The sequence below is a fragment of the Staurois parvus genome, unplaced genomic scaffold (genome assembly GCF_062004578.1).
Source record: "Staurois parvus isolate SC_StPar_1 unplaced genomic scaffold, SC_StPar_1.0 ptg001330l, whole genome shotgun sequence".
In the NCBI taxonomy this organism is placed as follows: domain Eukaryota; kingdom Metazoa; phylum Chordata; class Amphibia; order Anura; family Ranidae; genus Staurois; species Staurois parvus.
Window position 1 is genome coordinate 1,070,725 of NW_028319126.1, and position 22,798 is coordinate 1,093,522.

At 42.9% G+C, this 22,798-nt stretch overlaps 1 protein-coding gene across 2 annotated transcripts in view; it reads right to left on the bottom strand.

The window, feature by feature from the left end:
* The window catches only part of CEP128 (centrosomal protein 128), a 236,501-nt gene that overhangs the window by 154,026 nt on the left and 59,677 nt on the right, over positions 1 to 22,798 (bottom strand). The window contains exons 9-13 of one of the 2 annotated variants that reach the window (XM_089661384.1): positions 18,125 to 18,211; positions 13,570 to 13,644; positions 8,608 to 8,731; positions 5,136 to 5,296; positions 1,402 to 1,752 (exon numbers count right to left, since the gene is read on the bottom strand). In XM_089661384.1, the coding sequence (XP_089517510.1) occupies positions 1,402 to 1,752; positions 5,136 to 5,296; positions 8,608 to 8,731; positions 13,570 to 13,644; positions 18,125 to 18,211 (798 nt within the window). Of the gene's footprint in view, positions 1 to 1,401; positions 1,753 to 5,135; positions 5,300 to 8,607; positions 8,732 to 13,569; positions 13,645 to 18,124; positions 18,212 to 22,798 lie in introns of both variants that reach the window. The other variant, XM_089661383.1, reaches the window with a different exon arrangement.

Here is a 22,798-nt window from a genome sequence, read left to right on the forward strand (position 1 = left end):
CTGCTGGTATCCTTCCTCACCCGCTGGTTGCTGCGGGGGATCATTTCAGGATGGAGAGAGGGGGAAAGGGCTGGTAAATATGTAATTTACCAGCCCTTCTTTTTCTGAATGAACACAGTAAGTGAGTGGTGCCGATCATTCACTGTGTTCATTCATAACTGAAGAATAGTAAACTTTCTTTACTTTGCTTCAGTTTATAAATGAACAGGAAGCTCTGTAGAGAACTATTCTTGATCATTCATTCTGTGCAAATGAGGCTGTAGAGATAGAGAAACGTGTCCCCTTTCTCTTTCTCAAAAGTGAGACACCAGGGATCTGTTTAGGCCCCTGATATTTCACCAAAGTCCCCCAACAGGGCTGCGAAAAAATTACAAACTAAAAATTATAGAAAAAAAAGTAAAAATAAAAGTAAAGAACTACTCACATCGTCCACTGCCCTACTGACACCATCCGCAAGCATTCCTGTGCCCTACTGTCCACTGCTCTACTGACTGACACTGTTCACTTTTAAGGTAGGCTACGTTTATATTTTTACAGTGAAATTTTTCATATATTTTCTAAGTTTTCCTTACTATTTCATTAGGCCTTGCTAGATAATTTCTTTAAAAAAAGAAAGAAAGAAAAAAAAAAAAAAAAAGGCATCAAACCCCAGTGATCTTTGATCTCCTTCAAGTTGTTCAGGTAGATCTCCATCTATCAAAGGTTGTCTATCCCTGCCATCATAGTGATCCTGTCATCACCCTGAATATGACCTTATTTCCTGTGTTGGCACCCAGAAGCAGAACTACCTCAATATTATACAGTGTCTGGTTATCCTCTCACTGCGCTTGCTCACATCTCTGACGGCACTCAGGCACAGGAACATACAACTCCTCTCTTCCTCCCTTCCCTATAAAAGGAGCCTGAGATGGCAAGGTCACTTCCTCTTCTGCTTTCACCCCACAAATCTCTACCTACCACTCACCAGCAGGAAGGGGTAGCGGTCAAGTGACTGCATACAACAGGTGAATAAAAGGTAAATAAAATGTTGATTTTACATAATTTAACATGAGAGTGAACAGGCACTAGTAGAGGTACCGCCTGGACTTTGGTTTTATTGCTGCCTTTAGATCCACTTTAGGATACAAAGTTGATTCCCAAAATCATACCTCAGAAGTCATATCTAGGTCTTGTTCTTCACCTTTCTCTCCACTGCTTTAGGTGAAATGCTGTGCTGCTATATGGAAAGAGTATCACCCATTACCAACCATTTGAGCTGCTACTTGAGGACTGGAGGACATCACTTGTGCTGCTATCTGGGAGCTTGGAAAGTTATGACCTGTCAGAGCCCCCTGAAGTCAGGTTATAAGGCATGCAGTGAAGTACTGTGCATGTCATGGAAGAACAGTCATTGCATCTGACCTGTGTACAACGCTCGCTCGTTGCTCTTGTGGTCTCGTCTTTCTTCTCCAGCTCACGCTCAAACTTTTTACACTTCAGCTTCCAATATCTGAGGCTCTCCTGCGCTTTGGACTTCAGATCTTCTTTCTTCTTCTCGGCCTCAAGGCGCTGGGCATCGACCTGCTGTAGTTCAGCCAGATACTGCTGAGCCTCTTGGGTCACCTCCTGCAGCTGCTGGCCTAGTTCAGAATTGGTGGTCTCAGTCTGTCTCCTCTCCCTCTCACATATCTCGTAGCGACTCTGGATGTCCTTTAGCTGCTCCAGCATACGCAGCTGCTGCCGCTCTCTCTTCTCCAAGTCTGCTGTCAGAAACTGTGAGATGACAACATCGTACATAATGAAAGAGAAACATAAAACTTTTGTTAAGCATGTCTTGTGATAAGATAACTTTCTTCCTCGTGGGCCACCAGTCCTTTCAAATCTAAAAGGAAGCTATGAAGACAGATATGGGAAGGGCCATTTCTAGCTTGTTTTTAAATGGTAGAGTGCCTTGAAGATCTATAGATGCAGAGAGATATGCTTGGTTCACTAACTTCTCTGCTAAATATTTGTATATCCCTCAAATCCTGATGAAGAAAGGCCATATGCAGCCCCCATTGCCGCACCACTTTTTTGTCTATCCTGATGTCATGACCTTTGAGTCTTTGACCTGGAACAAACATGTTACCAGTGAAGTATGAACCATCAGAAATCCCACCCTGATTGTTCCAGTTCTGCATCTATGCAAGTAGTGAAATTAAGATCAGAATAACAGTCCTGGAGTTCATGGCTTTAAAGCTAAAAATAAAATAAAATGGAGTTCACCTTTACAGAAAACAAATACAAAAAGGTGAACTAACTTCCTACACCCTCCCCACCCCACTGGTCCTCGCTGTATTACCTCCGCATTTGCTGAGCTGTCAGCATCCCCGCTCTTCTCTCACATCCCCGTGCAGCAGGGGCACTGTCAGCTCAGCAACCCTGGAGGTACGTACAGAGGGGACCAGGAGGAGAATGTACGGTGTTAGTTCACCTCCACAATTTTTCTGTAAAAGGCAAACACTTTAAAATGTATTCCGCAAAAGCCACAGAAAATGATAAATGATAAATGTTTGTGATCACCAACTGTATTTGCAAACCCAAATATTGCTTTGTAAAAGTAGCAGTGACATCACTGTAGACCACAGCTCTGCACAAGACAGATCACCCTGCACAATGAGAGAACAGAAGTGATTGGTATTACAGGAAGCTCCTGTATAGAGGCAAAGTTTCACTTTGGACTACTACATAGACATGGAGGAAATACAAAAATCACACCAAGATTCAAGTAAAAATACAGATGCCTCATATTTAGAGAATATTGGCTTACCATAGAGTTAGGCTATAAATAGAAGTTTAATCGGGTGTTCACATAATGCTAAACAGTCCACTCTGTATTTTACATTCAGCTTGGTCTTTAGGAGGCGTGTACCTTCCTTCCCACTGACCGTCCCTTTTCCCACCTCTTTACCCTATTTAACTGGCTCTTCCTAAGCCTGGACGTTGGTCTTGAAGAAGGAGCTCTGTTCATGCTCCGAAAAATGTCACCACTCCATGCTTACGTCACCTCTGGTCCATGGAGAGCGTGCGTCCTAGTGTGTGCTCCAGCGGTCCAAACAGAGCAGCACCCATTTTTAACACCTCTCCTCAAGCTCCCCCTGCAGCTGCTGGCTGGCACAGCAGCTCCATCGCTCAGAGCCCTGCTACTGACGGATTACATTAGAGCCTGTTTGTACTACTACATTGTAAGTGTTTTTAACCACTTTTTATTAAAGTAGACCTGGAATACTGCACTTAGAAGCGCCTTCCTGTTTCACCTTCTTCTGCACAGAGTTTGTCTCCACTCTTTAGAAGTGCTGCTCAGTACCGGTTTCCCTACATACCATCCATCGTCACCTGCCATACTTCCACAGCATCGTCTGACGCACCCTACTACCCACCTTACGCGTTCACATAATGCTAGCCTATCAAAAGAAATTCAGGACAGTATATCTGGTTTTTCACACATATCCAACTTGTGAAAAATCTGCTTTTAAAGCTAGCAAGAGACTATCTTGTTCTGAGGAAAGGTTAAACCTCTGTGGGGTTTTAACTACCTCTGTTTCGGAACTATCCCCTCACTTCCTGTCCCAGCGACTCCTTATGAATCTAGGTGCCACCTGAACAGGAAGTGGGAGGAACCTCAATAAGTATACCATTCTCAACTTTAGCAGTAGCTGCTGATAGTAGAAAAATCTTTAAAGTCAATCATAAATACTGTACAGCAGAAAGGAAAAAAAAGTCCATTCTCCTCAGGACACCAACCAATACTGGGTAGTTGTGATGTGGGTGGGGTGTGTATTTCTTCTGCAGGCAGCAGTATAACCCTAGGTTGGTTATTTTTGTCAAGTTGAGTCCCTCAATGGATGAGAGAAAAACATTCATCCAGTAGAAGATATTATGACTTTACACAATGCAAAAAATGTAGACATGTATACTAATAAATTAGTGATGTGGTAAAAACACAATGGAAGCAGTAAGCAGGCTCGTCCTGCAGGTCACAAACATTGCTTCCTACAGAAGAGTGCAGTCCGCGGATCTACAGCTATGTCGGCACGCTCAGAGATTAAGAGCATAATCTGAGTCAGACTCGATTGATTGGAAGAATGGCGGGGACAAGTTGTTTTTGTTCTAGCACACGCTAAGAGCGGCAGTTCAGCGGTGATGTATTAATGCTGTTACTCTCTGCAAGCCTTAAGCAAGATTTAATAATAAACTCTTTTCTACCGACTCCACGGCAAGCCTACATTTCTGAGATTTATAACCTCCTTAAGTGATGTCTAATTGCTCAGTAGAGTGTGTGGAAGACTGAGACGCTCCCAGACACAGATTGGTGCAGTGTTTATATGGATGCAGGTGGCAAGCCATAGGCTCTACTGGTATGAGGAAATCTCTGTGATCGTTACATCATGTACTTCATGGGCATGCCATTCAGTACAAGTAAGGGTGGATGGTGGGGATCATTGTGACCAGAGGACAACCCATTGGTGCAAAAGAGGGTGAATGGATAATGAAGCAAACCGTAATTATAATAATGTCCAAAAAAGAAACTCAGACAGTGAAATATGTAGTGTTCCCTCATGCTGTTGGTCAAAGAAGAAGGGCCCCTTAGATTGGTGGTCAGTGGGGGAAGGAATCTCGAACTGGAATAGCCCAATTACACTGGTGGTCAAAACTTTTACATTGGTGGTTGGTGGGAAGAATGCTCCTTACTATATGGTCAGTGGGAAGACTGTCCTTCTTAAAGATAGCTAAAAAGATAATTGGTGTCAGAGGTTACTTATCTGAGAGGCAGAAATTGGTCATTACTCAAGGAACCCTTAGCAAGTTTAAAGGAGAAGTAGAACCAAACCACTGGCATCAAATGCTCTGATTCACTAAACCAGATCAAGCATGCCAATCAAGGTGGTCAGAGAAAGGCGATAAGTCCTTATCTGTATACTTGTTCTGCGTTAGCGACTCAAACTATTAAAACAACAGAGCAAGCATTACAGCCAGGCAGGTTATCAGACGAAGAGGTCAGCAATAGAAACTTCCTTTAAAAAGGCTTTTCAGTGTGGATTTACATCCACGGATTATAGGACCATAAAGTGTACATGTCCATACCCACGCACAACATGTGCACACACCATACATACCTCCAGCTGTTCTGCCTGCTGAATCTTCTCTCTATCATTTTGGTTAAGGTTGCGTTTCAGTTCTTCCATCTCAGACAGGATCGCATTTCTGTTGAGCTGAGTGCGCAGCTCAGAGATCTGATGCTCCAGTTCCTGCTTCTCCCGCTCAGACCGTTCCACCACTACTGAAAGACAAACCAACTGTCATTATTGGGTGTACAGTGTTGGCCAGGTGAAATGGGGGTGCTTGTTTCAGATGTCTGCAAAATGACCAAACAGTGTGGTCAGGCAGTGGGGAAAGTGGATAGAATCATGGAGTGCATCACTGGAGGGGTCATCAACAGGAGGAAGGAGGTCCTGATTCCTCTACATAGATCTTTAGTTATCACTAGAAGGATCACCGACAGAGGGAAGGAGGGCCAGATTCCTCTATATAGATCTTTAGTTATCTCTAGAGGGATCACCAGCAAGAGAAAGGAGGGTCTGATTCCTCTATATAGATCTTTAGTTATCTCTAGAGGGATCACCAGCAAGAGAAAGGAGGGTCTGGTTCCTCTATATAGATCTTTAGTTATCTCTAGAGGGATCAACAGCAAGAGAAAGGAGGGTCTGATTCCTCTATACAGATCTTGCGTTAGACCTCATTTTGAATACTGTGTCCAGTTCTGGAGACTAAACCTCACATACAAAAATATAAGAATTGGATAGAACCAGTCCAGGAGATGAGCAACAAAAATGGTGAAAGTCTGAGGGATAAAATTTGTTTTTATGTCAGATCAGACAAGGTAGAAATCCTTTAATTAGCATGAACTGTGTGTGATGCAACAAACATACATGACATTTAGTATTTTTGCTTTTCATTGCTCCTACTCTACACATTCCTAGTGTTTTAATATTCTTTGTATCAAACTAATTGTTTTTTTGGTATTTGCTGATTTATTCTCAGTAGATGTGGCATTATATGTTAAGTAACTCAGGGGCACATATATAAACAGAGAGCGCATACCATTATTTGCTGGACACCTCAGTGTTTATGCCACACTGTGCCTGCGATTTTATGTTCATATAATGAACAGCATGACGTGGAGCCTGCAGTGTACCCCAGAATGCTCTCTGTATAATGCTGCAGAACACTCCAGGAAATAAGGAGAAGTTGGTCCCATGATATAAGCAGGCCCTAACCCCAGTAGGCAGGGTTGCTGACAAAAGGTTAGCTCTGGTCCTCCTGTAGGGGGCCCTGATGCCATCATTCCAACAGGGGGGCCCGGGCAGCTCACAAGTGGCTCTCTCCGCCTATCATTATGCCTTTCTGCTACATTTGCAGCTAAGCTACGCTCACTTCCACAGCCTCATGTCACTCTCTGAGCACGGGCCAATGCTCTGCTCCCTCAGTCTAACTCAGCTTGCTTCACTGCACCTTATATTTACCTCTGATTGTAACTTTGTTTCTCAGTCTCCTTTCCCTCCTCCATATTCTTGACCTACTCAATCTCTGCCATATATCTTTCTCACCCCCTGCAATCACAATACGATCTTTCTCCTTTCTCAGTCCTGGTGATTGTGCCCCGGTTAGTCTTCCTGCATTCCTTCACTCCTATGGTCCCGGTCCTATCTGCCCTGTCTCACGGTTTATCCCGCTGGTCCAACTATCCAGGCCATACATTCTTCTCTGCTGTCTCGCACATTCTTTTGTCTTCTGAAACAGTCACAGCTGATTAGCTACATTCCCTTCTGTAGCCGCCTTTTATCTTCTCCCAGCCTGGCCTAGTATTCTTTATGTAGCTGGACTTCCCACTCCTCTCCCCCAGGCTGGTTCCCTTCAGATCACCCTCCTTGCTACAAACTTCTCATTCTCTATCCAAAGCAAGTTTTCTATATTGCTTTTTCTGACCGCTATGCTGTCATCACCCATTCCCTCTTAAAATCCATATATCATTGTTGAACTGCTTCTGTTTAACCGTTTACTAACCAATCTGGCTAATGTGTCCCATTTTCTATCACCTACAGTTCGGATCTGGCATAAATTAGATTCCTAAGGTCTCATGGAGTGAAGGTGTTCACCTGCAATGGCAAGCACAGGTGTTTTGTACATCCCCGTCCATTGATGTCAATTGGAACACAGTGGCTGCACGCACTCAGATGCTGCTCCCAATGTGACATCTGCGCAGGTACGAGAGTGGCTGCACAGCCCTGAATGTACCCAAGGTACATTTGGGGTTGTGTACCCACAACCGCATGGATGTCAGATTGGGAGCAGCATCTGAATGCATGCAGCCACTGTGTTCCAATTGACATCAATGGAACTGTCTGCAGGGGGGATGCACGAAACGCATGTGCTTACCATTGCAGATGTACACAGCCCTCCATGAGTGTATGCTTTTCTATATCCCATGTGAACAAGACATAACCAAATCTCACCACTAGTCCAATTGCATCCACAACTCCAGGTCAGTCACATTCTCTTATCAATCTCTGAAGTCTCTCAGCATCCTAAAACTGGCAGGGATAAGAGAGAACTAGAAGATATGCTGCAGGGGGAGCCATAAGGGAACAGGTGCCAGTATGTGCCACTCTGCCACACAGATCACCCTCCCTGTCCAGATTCTGACAGCCCCCCCTTCCTATAGCTCCAATGCCAGTGTTTAAAAAAAAAATAAAATAAAAAATGAAGGGCTCATACAGGTGCTCTGGTCCATACCACATGAATGAGCAGTTTGTTCATGCAGCTGGAGCTGCCTGTTACTCTGTAGGGATGCAGCATCCATACACACACAGCTGCAGCTTTTAATTTGTGTGTGCAGCTGTAGGTGAGCTCAGAATGTCCCCTGTCTGTGTTCAGGACTGTAAACCTACATCCACACGCCTGTCAAATTCAGACCTGTAGCTGTGTTCATACAGCTGCTGCATCCCCATATCAAAACAGAGGCTGCCTGCACTCCGCTCCAGCCATGTAAATGAGCCCCAAGATCCCATTTACACACAGAGCTTTAATTATTACCTCAATACAGTTTTACCTTTTCGATTCACCAGGAAATTTGTATGTTTGTAATGATTTTAATGTATTTTCCCCTGGTGGGGCCCTGTTAGGTAGGCTGTACAGGGCCCTGTGATTTCTAAAGGCAGCCTTGCCAGTATGGGCCCCTAGGTGCAATTCTCATGTTGCCGATCTATACCCATTTTGTCTTATAATATGTCTACTTTACACTTACTGACTCTAATGGAAGGGTCCAACACAGTGCTGCACATAGCATCCTGTCTCAGCAATCCTCTCAAGAACCCTGATCCCTAATATAAGCAGTGGGCTAGCTTTTGGGAAGGGTTATGCAAATATCAAAATGCCTTGTTGAGCAGGTGTCCGCCTGAAGTCTTTTTACCACCCCCCAACCACAAGTGTAAATGAGCCCTAAAGACATTAGGGCGAATTAGCAAGCACAATGTGGGAGATGTGTGATTTACAGACATGCTAATTGTAATATAGAAGACTGTGGCCCACCTGCCCGGACCCTTCTGTCCTCCTCACGGTCCTCATGCTGGATATGAGACATCTGGGAGAGCTGGAGCTGCAGGTGAGTGCGATCTTCTTCTACTTTCACCAGTTGACTCCGCAGATCTTCCACCTAAAAGGGTACAAATAAGAGAATACAGAGGTCATGATGCCAGGAACTGAACACTATGCTTTTGCTGAAAGCCTGTTCTTGCCAGAAAATGTCCATACACAAGCAGATTCAACCATCAACAGCTGTGCAAGGATCAGAATATTTACAGCTCATTAAAAAGGTTTGTGCTGATTTTTTAAGGGATATTCTTAATGTATTTATATTACTCTGGTTTAAAGATCATTTATATTTTTCTTTTTTCTGTTTTTGTCTATCATATTGTGTAGCAGTTTGTCTAAATGGTGTAAATGTAAAAAAGAGTGGTAGTAAACGCTTTTTTAATACTTTTAGCTACAGGTAAGCTTATAATATTCACAGTTTAGGAGATATTATTGCTTTTTGAGAGCCGACGCGTGCGCTCTGAAGGAACGGCATTACCTCTGCTGTTCCTTCAGAGCATTGTGCCGTGGAACGGGACTCCCTCACGCACCGCAAGTCGCCCAGACGGCCGATGCTCATGAACCCGGAAGGAAGATTGGGTTAAGATGGAAGATTGGGTGAAGACTGGGTTAAGATAGAAGATTGGGTGAAGATGGAAGCCCTGTCAGTGGTGACAGGGTGCCGCTGGAGGGCTTTGTTTTAGGACTCGTTCGCACCATGGTGCAGAGATGTCAGTTTTTCTGCATGCATTCTGCAAAGACACAACAAAATCAATTGTTTTCTATGTGCCCTGTTCACACCACAACACTAGTAACGTGCAGATTTTTTCTGTGCAGGAATCTGTATAAAATGCTTTAAAGTGTGCATGAAAACGGATGTCTCTGCAAGTGATATCTTCACGTCAGTTTCCATCAGTTTTTCTGCATGTATAGTGTGAACAAGACCATAAAGTAGGCCCTTCACAGTGTGCTAGTATGCTATGCATACCAGCCCATTATATTACCTTGCAGAGGATTTACATTTTCTTTTTACCTATGGTTTACTACGGCTTTAAATAAAATCTGATTTAAAAAAAAATTGGATAACAATGACTTGCATAACTGGAAAATCTCTGCAAGTGGTTTTTGTTTTTTTCTCAGCAAATAGTAAAAAACAGCACATAAAAGGTTCCTGCCAACCAGGGCAATCAGAGGGTCCCATTAGCTTTAAGGAAAGGCTGATCTCTCCCCACCAATTACACTAGCTCAGACTTGAATAAAACATACAAATTCATAACCAAATATATACTTGTAGGCATCACAATGTATCTCTAAATGTCATCAGTAGGTACTGGCTTTCACTGAGTGATGGTGTCACCCCCCACCAGAACATTGGCACGGCGGAGGAGATATATAAATGCAGACAGCGTTTGACCTGTATCATTCCCTTTGGGAACACGCCCCTGGTTGTCTGCTCTTGTCTACAGAGGTATGTTCTGTTAGACAAACTGTTCAAGGTAAGAAATAAGTCAGTTACCTCCAGTCTCATTATTATTACTAATTTAGTCTGTTAAATTATTCAGACAGGAGGTTTTATACCCAAGATCAGGGGAGCAACACGGCGTTTGCCTTGGGTGGCATTTTATCATCAGGGGGGTGGTGACGCACCTCGAAGAAAGGACTCATGTGACAGAGGATGGGGACCAAGTGAGACACTGCCTGAGCTCCACCATGGGATCCAAGAGAGGCTGCAGGCTTCTGGAAGGTGTAGGTAGAGGCCGACTCTAGTTCCTGCACAAGGGCGACACTGGGGATGGCTGTCTGCTTTCATTCCGGAGAGGTGCAGGTGACTGCTGGAAGAATGCATCTCTGTCTGTGGGTCCGGTGGTGGCCAGCTGCTTTCTCTCTTGCTCTCTGGGGGAAGGGGGCTCTAGATTTTTGTGTTGCCTAGGGCACCACAAAAACAAAAGGACACCACTGCCCAAGATAGGACCACAATGGCAAAGGGAGTCTTCCCTTACACTGGAGAGATTTCTCTAGTTTGACAATTCTGTAATAACATGTTAAAAGGTACCTCGATGATATGCTCATTGGAATGCTAGCTTGGCATTGTATAGGAAGCTTGTATAGATCCTGACTCTTGGCATGCTGTTTGATACATACAGTATATGATCTGGGTGTTCTATTTTTGTTATAGATTTGCAGGACTTTTTCATTTTATAGATGTGAGGGATCCATATAGAGTTATCACTTTACTATATGGATCCCTCCAAACTTCCTTGGATTAATAGGCGGTAGCACAGATTTCTTTCTGGTTTTTAGCAATAATACTATACAGTGTATATAGAGTTGCACTCATTAATTGATATAATGGATATTTATAGGACTGTTACCATTGTGGGGCAGAGGACCTTCTTGTAGTCTTTTATATATATCCTCTGCAGTCTTCTCTGACATACCATTGTTGCTTTCAGGCGGTGTTATTTGTAAGTAGGGATGAGCTGTAGGGATGAGCTGTATGGATAGGAGTCTGAACCTAGTGAGATATTCTGCCAGAAAGCTGTCAAGGCCAACAATCTGTCCATCATAGGTGGCAGGGTCATTCCACACCCCACAGCCGAACGCATACATACAGCTGCAAGGAGGGGAAAATTTCCACCTCCTATGGTTGACTTTCGACTATGACAGCTTCCTGGTGGGATAGCTCAGGCGGGTTCGGACTTGTAGCCGAACATGCCTGAGCTGATCCCCATTTGTAAGTATCCTTATTTGTAAATAGAATTGTAAATGACTACTGGCTTCATTACGTTTGATTTGTATACTTTGTATTGTAATCTTGAAATATCCTTTCCACAGGACTTGTGCAGAAGCAGATTTCAGCTTATCTGTGAAACACGTCAAGGATCTACCACCCACTTGTGAGCATTGTAACTTCTTTCTCTGAATGGGTATGTGGTTTAGCAATGGCTGGGAAAGAGTAGTCTATCCTGTTAACTATAGCTATGACACTGAAATGTAGGTGTATTTTGTTTAGACACTTAAATATTGGAGCTGGTTTAGATTGTATTTTATGAGGTTCTTATATATATGTGTAATAAACCATGAGGATTTTTTATAACTGTACATTTTGGAGTGAAGAGGTTCATTGTGACACTTAAACAGTCCCCTAAAATATGTACTTGATTATGAATTAGTATCTTAAGGTGGAATGTTATTTTGGGATACAATGACCATTAAACAAACTAAATCCAATCATAATACCCTGCAAGTGCTGCAACTCTGCTAAGTTGGAAAGTCCGCTCAGTTTACCTTGACCGAAGGAAATGTTCTTTTTGTGAACTGCATATGGACAGGGGGACAAAAGAATGGGTTGTGGTTAAAGTCAGAAACTGCATTAGCTGAGAAAGAAGTCCCGAGCTTCAACAACACCTTGTCCCTAAGCAAAATCAGATGTCAAGAAGAAACACCACCTTGTTGGTGTCAGTAAAGAGAGAAATGTTACTAACGGTTTCAAATGGCAGTTTCTGAAGTGCAGAAAGAAACAGATTCAGATTCTATGGAGTCACATTGGAACAAAATGAGGACAGCTACATGGCAGAGCTGAGGTCTGCTAATCCATTCAATGATACAGGAAGGTTGATGGTGAGAAATTGAGGAACAGGCAGGGAGCATTTAGGATGTAAATGCTGTCCAAGCTCCTGTAAAAGGTACGAGCCCCCCAACTCCACTCTGAAAAGTTAAGGCGCAACTTTATGTTGAAGAAGGTTTGTCTGGGAATTTGGCAAATTTTAGTATGCGAGACCTCGCGGGTGTACTGAGAGCCAAGTTTGGAGGTGTGGATGTGGTCAATGGAGTCGAGAAACAAAAAGGAACACTTCTTAACAGTCGAAGAGGGAGAAGACTTTGCAGTCCGTTCCTTCCACTGAGGAAGATAGGTACTATTTTTCACCAGTAGCATCCTTGACATGATTGATTACCAAGAGAAGGTCCAAAGAGATGTTGTCCCTCGAAGACCATGCACCAATGCTTCTTGCACAAAGGTTCCACAGTCTTGCAAAAGTGCCCTATGCATATTTAGTGACATCAAACACATTCGAAAAATGAGACAAAAGGCTTCCAGGAAACCATCCCATTTGAAGTTATCAGCTAGAGCCAGCTGCTTCATGCCTTCAATAAGCAAGGGGTCAAATACAGCAGTGTTTTGATCTCATTTAAGGGATTTTGACCAATAAAGCATGGTGTGACAAAGTAAAGTCACAGCCAGAATCAGGTGAAGGGCAAGATCTGGGCAGAGAACAAAAACTTTAAAAAAGGGCTTCAAACTGCTTATCAGTTGGATCCATGAAAACATGCACCTTACAGTGGTACTCACAAAACAGATACAAGGCTGATAGGCACTTGGGGGAGCAAATAACTATTCCAAAACGGTCTTCAATATGGGAGCAATATTGTACTAAAAAGTGCTCCTCAGAAAACTTTTACCAGAAGGGAGTCTGGTCACTTCCAGACTATACCTGGAACATCCCGTCCAGCAGAGTCCAGATGCAACGCTCCATAAACCAGGCTGAGGACAACTGCACCGGACAGCAAAAATTGAAGAGAGTAAGCTTCAGCAGTTAGTATTTGATACTTCAGAGAAAAAAAAAAAGTAAACGATGTCCATCCTCCTGGGACATTAGGCATGCTGGTAGTAGGAGGCTATCCTGACAAGTCTACAGTATTGGTTTGCCAGTGTCCAGTCCTGTAGGCAGCAGTCTAACCTAAACACAGGCTTCCTGTTTCCCTCATTGGAGGAGAAAGAAATATTACCACATCATATGGATTTATATGTCTAATGACTGTGTCTAAGTGAAAAGACTGGAAGTGAACCAAGATCACCAAAGGTTTCTCCCATCTAAAAGAAGAAGAAAGAAACACAAGCTTCTTGTGCACACATCATACCTGGCAGAGCAGAGTTTCCCGACTTCCCTCCGTCTGATCCAACCGCCTCCGATATCTCTCCAACTCCACCTCTAGCTGCAAGTATATGAATACTACTCTTACCATTAGACATTACAGGGGCCCTGCACCATATGGAAAGGAGGGGCCAGTTAAAACAGCAAACTAAAAAAAATTTCAACAGGCTCCCCTTTACATTCTGTAATATATAAAAACATATATTTTTTATTCCAGCAGGAATAGAATTACACACATAATAGTAATTAGCCCGCAGGTGTTCAGGACTGGGATCTCAATACAGCGACCTCAGCAAGAGACCCCAGAGACATAACAAATCCAATAAATAATCAAACCCTTTAATCGCCTGCAATAATGAATTACTCGTTTTAGATGGATGACCATTCAGACCCACCAAGTCTGGCTGGAGTGCAATAACTTTTCGGACAGACAAAATGTATTTTTCGGATGACCTAGAAACTCAGTGACGTTATAACCATATCATGTTTTTTTTTTTTTTTAGAATTCCTACTATATATACTGCCTAGTCCTCTCAAATCAGTGCCATGGCTGCTGAACAGTATCTATACACTGCTCAAAAAAAACTAAAAAGGAACACTTTGAAAACACATCAGATCTCAAATGAGGACAATGTCATGCTGGATATCTATACGGATATGGACTGGGCAATGTGTTAGGGACGTAACAGGATAGTCCATTTTGCTGAAATTTCATTGCAGCAACTCAAAATGTTACTCAGTAGTTTGTATAGCCCCGGGTGCTTGTAAATGTGCCTGACAATGTCGGGGCATGCTCCTAATGAAACGACAGATGGTGTCCTGGGGTATTTACTCCCAGATCTGGACCTGGGCATCACTGAGCTCCTGGACAGTGAGGTGAAACCTGGCGGCGTTGGATGGACCGAAATATGACATCCCAGATGTGTTCTATTGGATTTAGGTCAGACGAAGGTGGAAGCCATTCAATGATATCAATTCTTTCATCCTTCGGGAACTGCCTGCATACTCTGCACCAGCGTACGGTCTGAACATGGATCCAAGGATTTCATCCTCATACCTAATGGCAGTCAGGATGCCATTGTCTAGCCTGTAGAGGTCTGTGCATCCCTCCATGGATATGCCTCCCCAGACCATCACTGACCAACAACTGTCATCCTGAACGATGTTAAAGGCGGCAGAACGTTCTCCACGGCTTCTCCAGACATTGTCACATGTGCTCAGAGTGGACCTGCTCTCATCTGTGAAAAGCACAGGGCGCCAGTGGTGGACCTCCAAATTCTGGTGTTCAATGGCAAAATGCCAATCAAGCTCTATGGTGCCAGGCAGTGAGCACAGGGCCCACTAGAGGACGTCGGGCCCTCAGGCCACCCTCATGAAGTCTGTTCAGAGACATTCACATCAGTGGCCTGCTGGAGGTCATTTTGTAGGGCTCTGGCAGAGCTCATCCTGTTCCTCCTTGCACAAAGGAGTAGATACCGGTCCTGCTGATGGGTTAAGGACCTTCTACGGCCCTGTCCAGCTCTCCTAGAGTAACTGCCTGTATCCTGGAATCTCCTCCATACTCTTGAGACTGTGCTTGGAGACACAGCAAAACCTTATGGCAATGACACATATTGAGGTGCCATCCTAGACGAGTTGGACTGCCTGTGCAAACACTGTAGGGTCCAGGTATCACCTCATGCTACCAGTAGTGACACTGACCCTAGCCAAATGCAAAACTGGTGAAAAACAGTCAGAAAAGAGGAGTAGGGAAAAAAAAATGGCATACAACAAAAAAGTTTAAAATAGAACAAGTTTATTGTACATACATTAGAAACCACACCCACAAGTGTAGCAACATTAAAAATACACAGTCATATTGAGACCTTGATATATAAGCACAACAGACAGCCAAAAGGACAAAAAGGTTCAAACATCTGCCCTTTTAGCCATATGTTGTGATGATATATCATGGTCTCAATATGAATATGTATTTTTAATTGAGGGTGCGGTTTTTAATGTACGTACAATAAACATGTTAATACTTTATGTAAAGAGTGAATATGCGAGCGCTATCCAAAAAAAAAAATAGCCGCTGAAACACCAAAAAAGGTAACCAAAACAGAACCTTCCAATGTAAATCTCAAATGTAAAGGTGCAGCGCTAAACACTAAATATGCAGCGTCGTCAATCGTTTAAAAGAAAAATGAGAAAATGCAGTCTCTTTAAAATAGTGCAACATGAGAAAGTTAATAACATGTGCTCAATACATAAGTATAGATTTCCAGCAATAATAGATTGTTCGCGGGAATAAACCAATATAAACCAATATAAAATGTACAGATAAATAAATAGATAAAATTTGTGCATAAATGATGTCACCAATCGGTGAATAAAGTGCAAAAAAGTCCCAGATGTATTGCCCACGTGAGGATCCTGAATGATCCCGATAAGCGTGCGTGGAGGGTTACTTCCAGTGGCAGGTGTTCAATATGAATAAAATGCGCACTCACCAGAAGTGCGTGTATAAACGCATTTGAGATATAACCTATCTCAATAGGTATGATTCAGGTCATCCACCTCCCAGATCAGGTCAGGCCAGGTCAGGATACTCCTAGTCACATCTGCATGCAGCACTCAGGGATCCTTGATGCGTATCACCTTAGGGGCTCACCCATAGTGCGGTCTCTATGAATGCCCCTCACAAAATAGGGACCAATAAAGGAGACCACATAGTGTGATACCGTAAGGAACTTTATTCCAACAAATGAGAAGTGCAAATGACAAAAGAAGGAAACAAAACACTGACCATGTAATAGGGATTTAGACCCTATGACTACATGCATTGCACGAAACGCGTCAGAGGGCTACAGCAACTGGACATCTAGCCACCGCAGGTGGCCATCCTGAAATCCCTATTACATGGTCAGTGTTTTGTTTCCTTCTTTTGTCATTTGCACTTCTCATTTGTTGGAATAAAGTTCCCTACGGTATCACACTATGTGGTCTCCTTTATTGGTCCCTATTTTGTGAGGGGCATTCACAGAGACCGCACTATGGGTGAGCCCCTAAGGTGATACGCATCAAGGATCCCTGAGTGCTGCATGCAGATGTGACTGGGAGTATCCTGACCTGACCTGGGAGGTGGATGACCTGAATCATACCTATTGAGATAGGTTATATCTCAAATGCGTTTATACACGCACTTCTGGTGAGTGCGCATTTTATTCATATTGAACACCTGCCACTGGAAGTAACCCTCCACGCACGCTTATCGGGATCATTCAGGATCCTCACGTGGGCAATACATCTGGGACTTTTTTGCACTTTATTCACCGATTGGTGACATCATTTATGCACAAATTTTATCTATTTATTTATTTATCTGTACATTTTATATTGGTTTATTCCCGCGAACAATCTATTATTGCTGGAAATCTATACTTATGTACTGAGCACATGTTATTAACTTTCTCATGTTGCACTATTTTAAAGAGACTGCATTTTCTCATTTTTCTTTTAATCGATTGACGATGCTGCATATTTAGTGTTTAGTGCTGCACCTTTACATTTGAGATGTTAATACTTTAAACTTTTTTGTTGTGTGCCATCGAAGTCCCAACCAGTTGCCAAAAAGTTTCTCTGACAAACATTAAACCCTTCCGCAACAGAACGATGGAAAATGGGGAATAATGGCACCCAGCAACCAGAAGGAGCAACTTAAAGGAGCTCTCAATGCTCTCTAGACCAGCCTACTCACTAAGTGATGGCTCAGAGATAAGGCAAGCGCAGAGGCAATGCCAGCAGCTCTAAACCTGGAAAGCACTTCTAAGGGCACTTTCCAGACCCAGTTCAGTTAAGTTGGCTGAGCAGAACCCAGTGCCCAAAGGTCATGTCCTGGCTATCCCCACAACATTCAGTCCAGCTGGGACAATGTAGTACTGTCTAAAAGTCAAGCTGAGGAAGATGCTGGATAGCTGCCACATGGAGGGGGAAGCCTCCAGCAGTCTTGCCACTTTTTCCTGACTGAAAAAAGTAGTAGTAAAATAATAGTTTAGTCTTTACAGTAGCGGAGCTGCAGAAAGATGTCCATCTTCCTAGGACACTAGCAAAAACAGACATACTGGTAGTAGGAGGAGGTATCCTCAACTGCCCTACAGTTTTTTGTTTGACAGTGTCCAATTCTTTTTTACGCAGCAGTATAACAAGGTTTAAGACATCTCGGGTCCCTCAATGGGCAAGAAAGAAGAAAATAATAAAACCCGAGGATCAGAAAAGCAGATTGTTTTTAACAACTGACATGGCGCATGGAAACAGGAAATGCTGGAATTGTCTGACCATTCCAATTTACTTGTTTTTTTCAAGGTCAATAACCCAGAGCACTGAAGCCAAAGGATCATCATAACAACCCGAAAACCAAGACTTAATAGGTGTTCTGATCTCTCTCCACGATGTCCAAAAAAAAAAAAAAAAAAAAAGGCTTTGCCTTTAGTTGTACTTTATCCAGCTGCCCCACAGATACCCCCAATCATTTTAACCGATCAAAATTAAAATGTCCTCACCTGGGTTTTTTCGTTCTCCGTCCTCCCAAGCTTGCTTTTCAGTGATGCTTCCACCTCGTTTGAATTAGAGTCTCGTTTTTTAAGCGCCTGTAGTGACACAAGCATCAATAATTTGCATTCACATCCATATACAATTAGTCTACTAGACACCTACGTAAATATAGAGACAGAGATCAAAGCATATCTGCAAAAACTGGTGCAAAAATGGAGCAGCTGTATACTGGAATCAACCTGACTTCACTCCAGGAAAGATTTGACAGCTTATAAGCCACAGCTCTAAATCTTGTAAATAAAGTATAGAGTGCAAAGAAAAATGAACAAATATATAGGTTCCTTTACTGTTCCCAGTGATGGAGATATGACTGGGTGACTCATAATTTAATCAGATTTTAAACCGGACAAATGAAGGAATAACAAATATAAATATATGGTAACAATATAAAAAAATAAATCTAAATGATCAAAATTAAAAAAAGGTGGGTTTTTTTTGTGCATGGACTGCTTAAAAAATAGACAATATCACAAAAAATGTATTTTCTCCCAAAAAGTGATCTAATTATTACGTTATCTGCTCTGTGCAATGGTTTTGCACAGAGCAGCCCTGATGCTCCTCTTCTCGGGCAGTCCTGTTTCCTCCCCCACTGAGTGCCCCCATAAAAACGCAGAACCCACTCATGCCCCCCCCCCTTTCCTCCTCACTGGCTGTGCTTGACAGCAGTGGGAGCCAATGACTCCTGCTGCTGTGTCTGAGCCAATGAGGCGTGAGAGTCGGAAGAGCAGCTGCTCTCGTGCACAACACTGGATCGAGATCGGGCTCAGGTAAAGTATGGGGGGGAAGCTGCACATAGAAGGTTTTTTTTGCCTTCATGCATAGAATGCAAGAAGATAAAAAACCTTCAGCTTTTAGAATTACTTTAAAGGACGACAAAGTTACTGCCAAATAAACAGGCTCATGGCCTGAATGTAAAAGTTGCTTCGGTACGTAGGAGGTGTAGAGAAGTGAGATGAATTGGATATAGAACACAAGCATAAAGTAAACACACTAAAATATTTTTCAAGGCTGCTGCAGAATGAGTATCGCCAAAAATAGTGAAGAAAATGATTTGGTTGCTGTTAATAAACTCCTCAGTTTATTATGATAAACTTGTGTACAGCTAAGGTCCTGCAATACAGAGAAGCCTAAACCCAGAGCACAGTATGATTGGTGGAAGTAGAATAATCGTTGTACAATTAGATCATACAGAACAAATACTAGAAGCAATGACTCTTCTTCCCAGCACTACACCGCCACATCAGCCTGTGCTTGCTCTTTCCTTAAAATCCCTTACAAGCCGACTCTGGGATCCCGATTGTCTTTAACGGTTTGAAATCACAAGGAATAGTAATGGAGTGTCCCAGAGGCATCTTTAAACCTTTAATAACAATCACTTTCTTTCACTTCTCGTATTTCCATTAGAGAAGCCAGACTGTGGATGTGAATATTAAAATACTCGGGATGAGAGAGCGAACAGTGTGAGAATCTGACAAACGAAGATGTGACAGAATAAAATACAATTACTGCTGCATGAAAGCATGGCCCTCCTGAAGCCGCACTTTGTAGTGTGCTAAGCCTTTTTCTCTGCTCCGTGCGGGCTGATAAGAATGAATGTGGCATCCCATGAGGGGTGACAAGCTGGCAAACTTCATACAGGAGACAGGAAGGGCTCACTCCAGGAAAGAGAATACTTAGTTCTACGTATAGAACTGCCTCCAGCCACATAACATAAAGAAAAAAAAAAACAACTGTGAAGAAAAGGAGAGGCCAGTTTGTCAGGAAGAGAAGCGGGGTCAGATTATGAGGGGGGGGTAGGTGTGTCCTTATGTCAGTGTATTAATAGGAGAGGTCAATTTGTCTGGATATCACTTATTCTCCCTCATCCATAAATAATCAACCTAGGGTTATACGGCCGCCTACAGAAGAAAGGGACACTGAAAACTGAAGACCAACCGCCTTGAGGCTACAACTCCACCCATCTTACACCTTCTGAGTCACACTTTAGGGGTTATTTACAAACACTGGAGAGTGCAAAATCTGGTGCAGCTCTGCATAGAAACCAATCAGCTTCTAGGTTTTATTGCAAAAGCCTAAATGAAGTTAGAAGCTGATTTCAGCTGATACCAGTATTTGTAAATCAACCCCTTAGTATCCTCAGGAGAATGGATAGGGGAGTCAGAAAACATGTTTGGCTAGAAGAGAGGAGTCAGAAAATACCACCTTTGTGTAGTATGGGAAGAGGGGGGGGGGGGGGGGGGTGTCAGAAAATACCATGTTTGAATATAAAGGGAGGGGGGAGGTCAGAAGATACCAAGCTTGTGTATGGGAGGTCGGAAGATAAAATGTTTGGCATCTTCTGACACCTCCCTGTTAAGCACATTTGACTGTAAGGGAGGGATCAGAAGATACCACGTTTATGTATGGGGAGAGGGTCGAAGGATACCATGCAAGACTATAATTTTGCGGGGGGGGGGGGGGTACCAATTTCACATTTGAAAAAAAGGAGGAGGCTGTAAGATACCAAAGTTTGCACATAGGGGAGCTCGAACGATACCAAGTTTGCGAATGGGGAAGGGAGGTCAAAAGATAAGGTGTGTGGTGGGTATGATGGGGAAGGAAGATACCAAGTTTACATATGGGAGTGAAGGAGGGCGTCGGAAGATACCAAGTTTGCATATGGGGGGGAGGTGTCGGTAGGTGCCAAGTTTGCATATGGGTAACGAAGGAAGGACATTGGAAGGTACCAAGTTTGCATATGGGAAGCTCAAATGATACCACGTTTGCATATGGGGAATGCGTATGATGAGGGGGCTTACATATGGGGGGGTATAAAGGGGGTCGGAAGATATCAAGTTTGCTTATGCAGGGGAAGGAAGATACCATGTTTGACTATAAGGGAGAGGGTCGGAAGATATGCTTATGCTTATGGGAGGGGGTGGCAGGAAGGGAGGAGGTTAGTAGAAGATACCAAGTTTGAATATGGGGGGGGTCGGCGGCATAGAACATACCACTAGTGGTGTGACCCTCCTGCGCTCCAAATGATGTGTTTAAACAATTAACAAATAAAATAAATGAACCCCAAACAGCTGCTAGCATTAAATCATATACCAGTGATCAAGTGAATATAAACCATATAAATGCTGCGCTACATTCAAAAATAAAAGTGAATGTGGAATCCAATGACATAAATCAATATAGTGACAATAAAAAACCATATAAATGCTGCACTACATACAAACTAATTAAAGTGAATGTGGAATTAAATAACTTAAATAAAATAATAACAATAATAATAAATATAATAAAAAATGTGCTTAGTGATAACACAAAAAATGATGGCAAAACACAAACTAAAATCAATACGCATGTGCATAAAAATGCACATACATATATTACATCACACGTGCAAAATGTGAAGTGAAGTTAAATCTAAATAATACACGCAAAACTCAAAGTCCAATAATGGAATATTAAGGTGAAAAAAGTCCAATAATGGAATATTAAAAGTGAAAAAATTTTGGTTTTGGTAAACTGTGTTTCCAATATGCTGTAAGGTGACCACAGGTGAAACAAAACGTGCAGGTATCTGGGTGTAGATAACTTGTGAATCCAACCACCTTCTGGATTAGCCTCTCACCTCATCTCTTCGACCCTTGCGGGTCACAGAGCAGTATGGATCTCTCTCACAGATCCTCCAGGCACCACAGCACTCCAAAACCACTTCTCAGGATACAATATTCCCACTCAGCTCTTCTCCAAGTGTAGATGAAATATCACTTTCCCAGAATAAAACAAATGGATCCTCCCATAGTGTAGTAAGTTTATTATACCATAGGAACATCACATGTATAATACAAAAGCACTCACGTAGCAGCCAGTCCACATTAAACCCTCATGCTCTCAAATGAGGATATGTGTATGTAAGTTGGGTGTACAGCTGAGTCCACAGGTGTACCAAGATGGCCGCCACGCCGGAAATACGTCACCGCGCTACGCCGACGCGTTACGTCACAATATCACGTGACTTCATCAGAGCCCTGATGAAGTCACGTGATATTGTGACGTAACGCGTCGGCGTAGCGCGGTGACGTATTTCCGGCGTGGCGGCCATCTTGGTACACCTGTGGACTCAGCTGTACACCCAACTTACATACACATATCCTCATTTGAGAGCATGAGGGTTTAATGTGGACTGGCTGCTACGTGAGTGCTTTTGTATTATACATGTGATGTTCCTATGGTATAATAAACTTACTACACTATGGGAGGATCCATTTGTTTTATTCTGGGAAAGTGATATTTCATCTACACTTGGAGAAGAGCTGAGTGGGAATATTGTATCCTGAGAAGTGGTTTTGGAGTGCTGTGGTGCCTGGAGGATCTGTGAGAGAGATCCATACTGCTCTGTGACCCGCAAGGGTCGAAGAGATGAGGTGAGAGGCTAATCCAGAAGGTGGTTGGATTCACAAGTTATCTACACCCAGATACCTGCACGTTTTGTTTCACCTGTGGTCACCTTACAGCATATTGGAAACACAGTTTACCAAAACCAAAATTTTTTCACTTTTAATATTCCATTATTGGACTTTTTTCACCTTAATATTCCATTATTGGACTTTGAGTTTTGCGTGTATTATTTA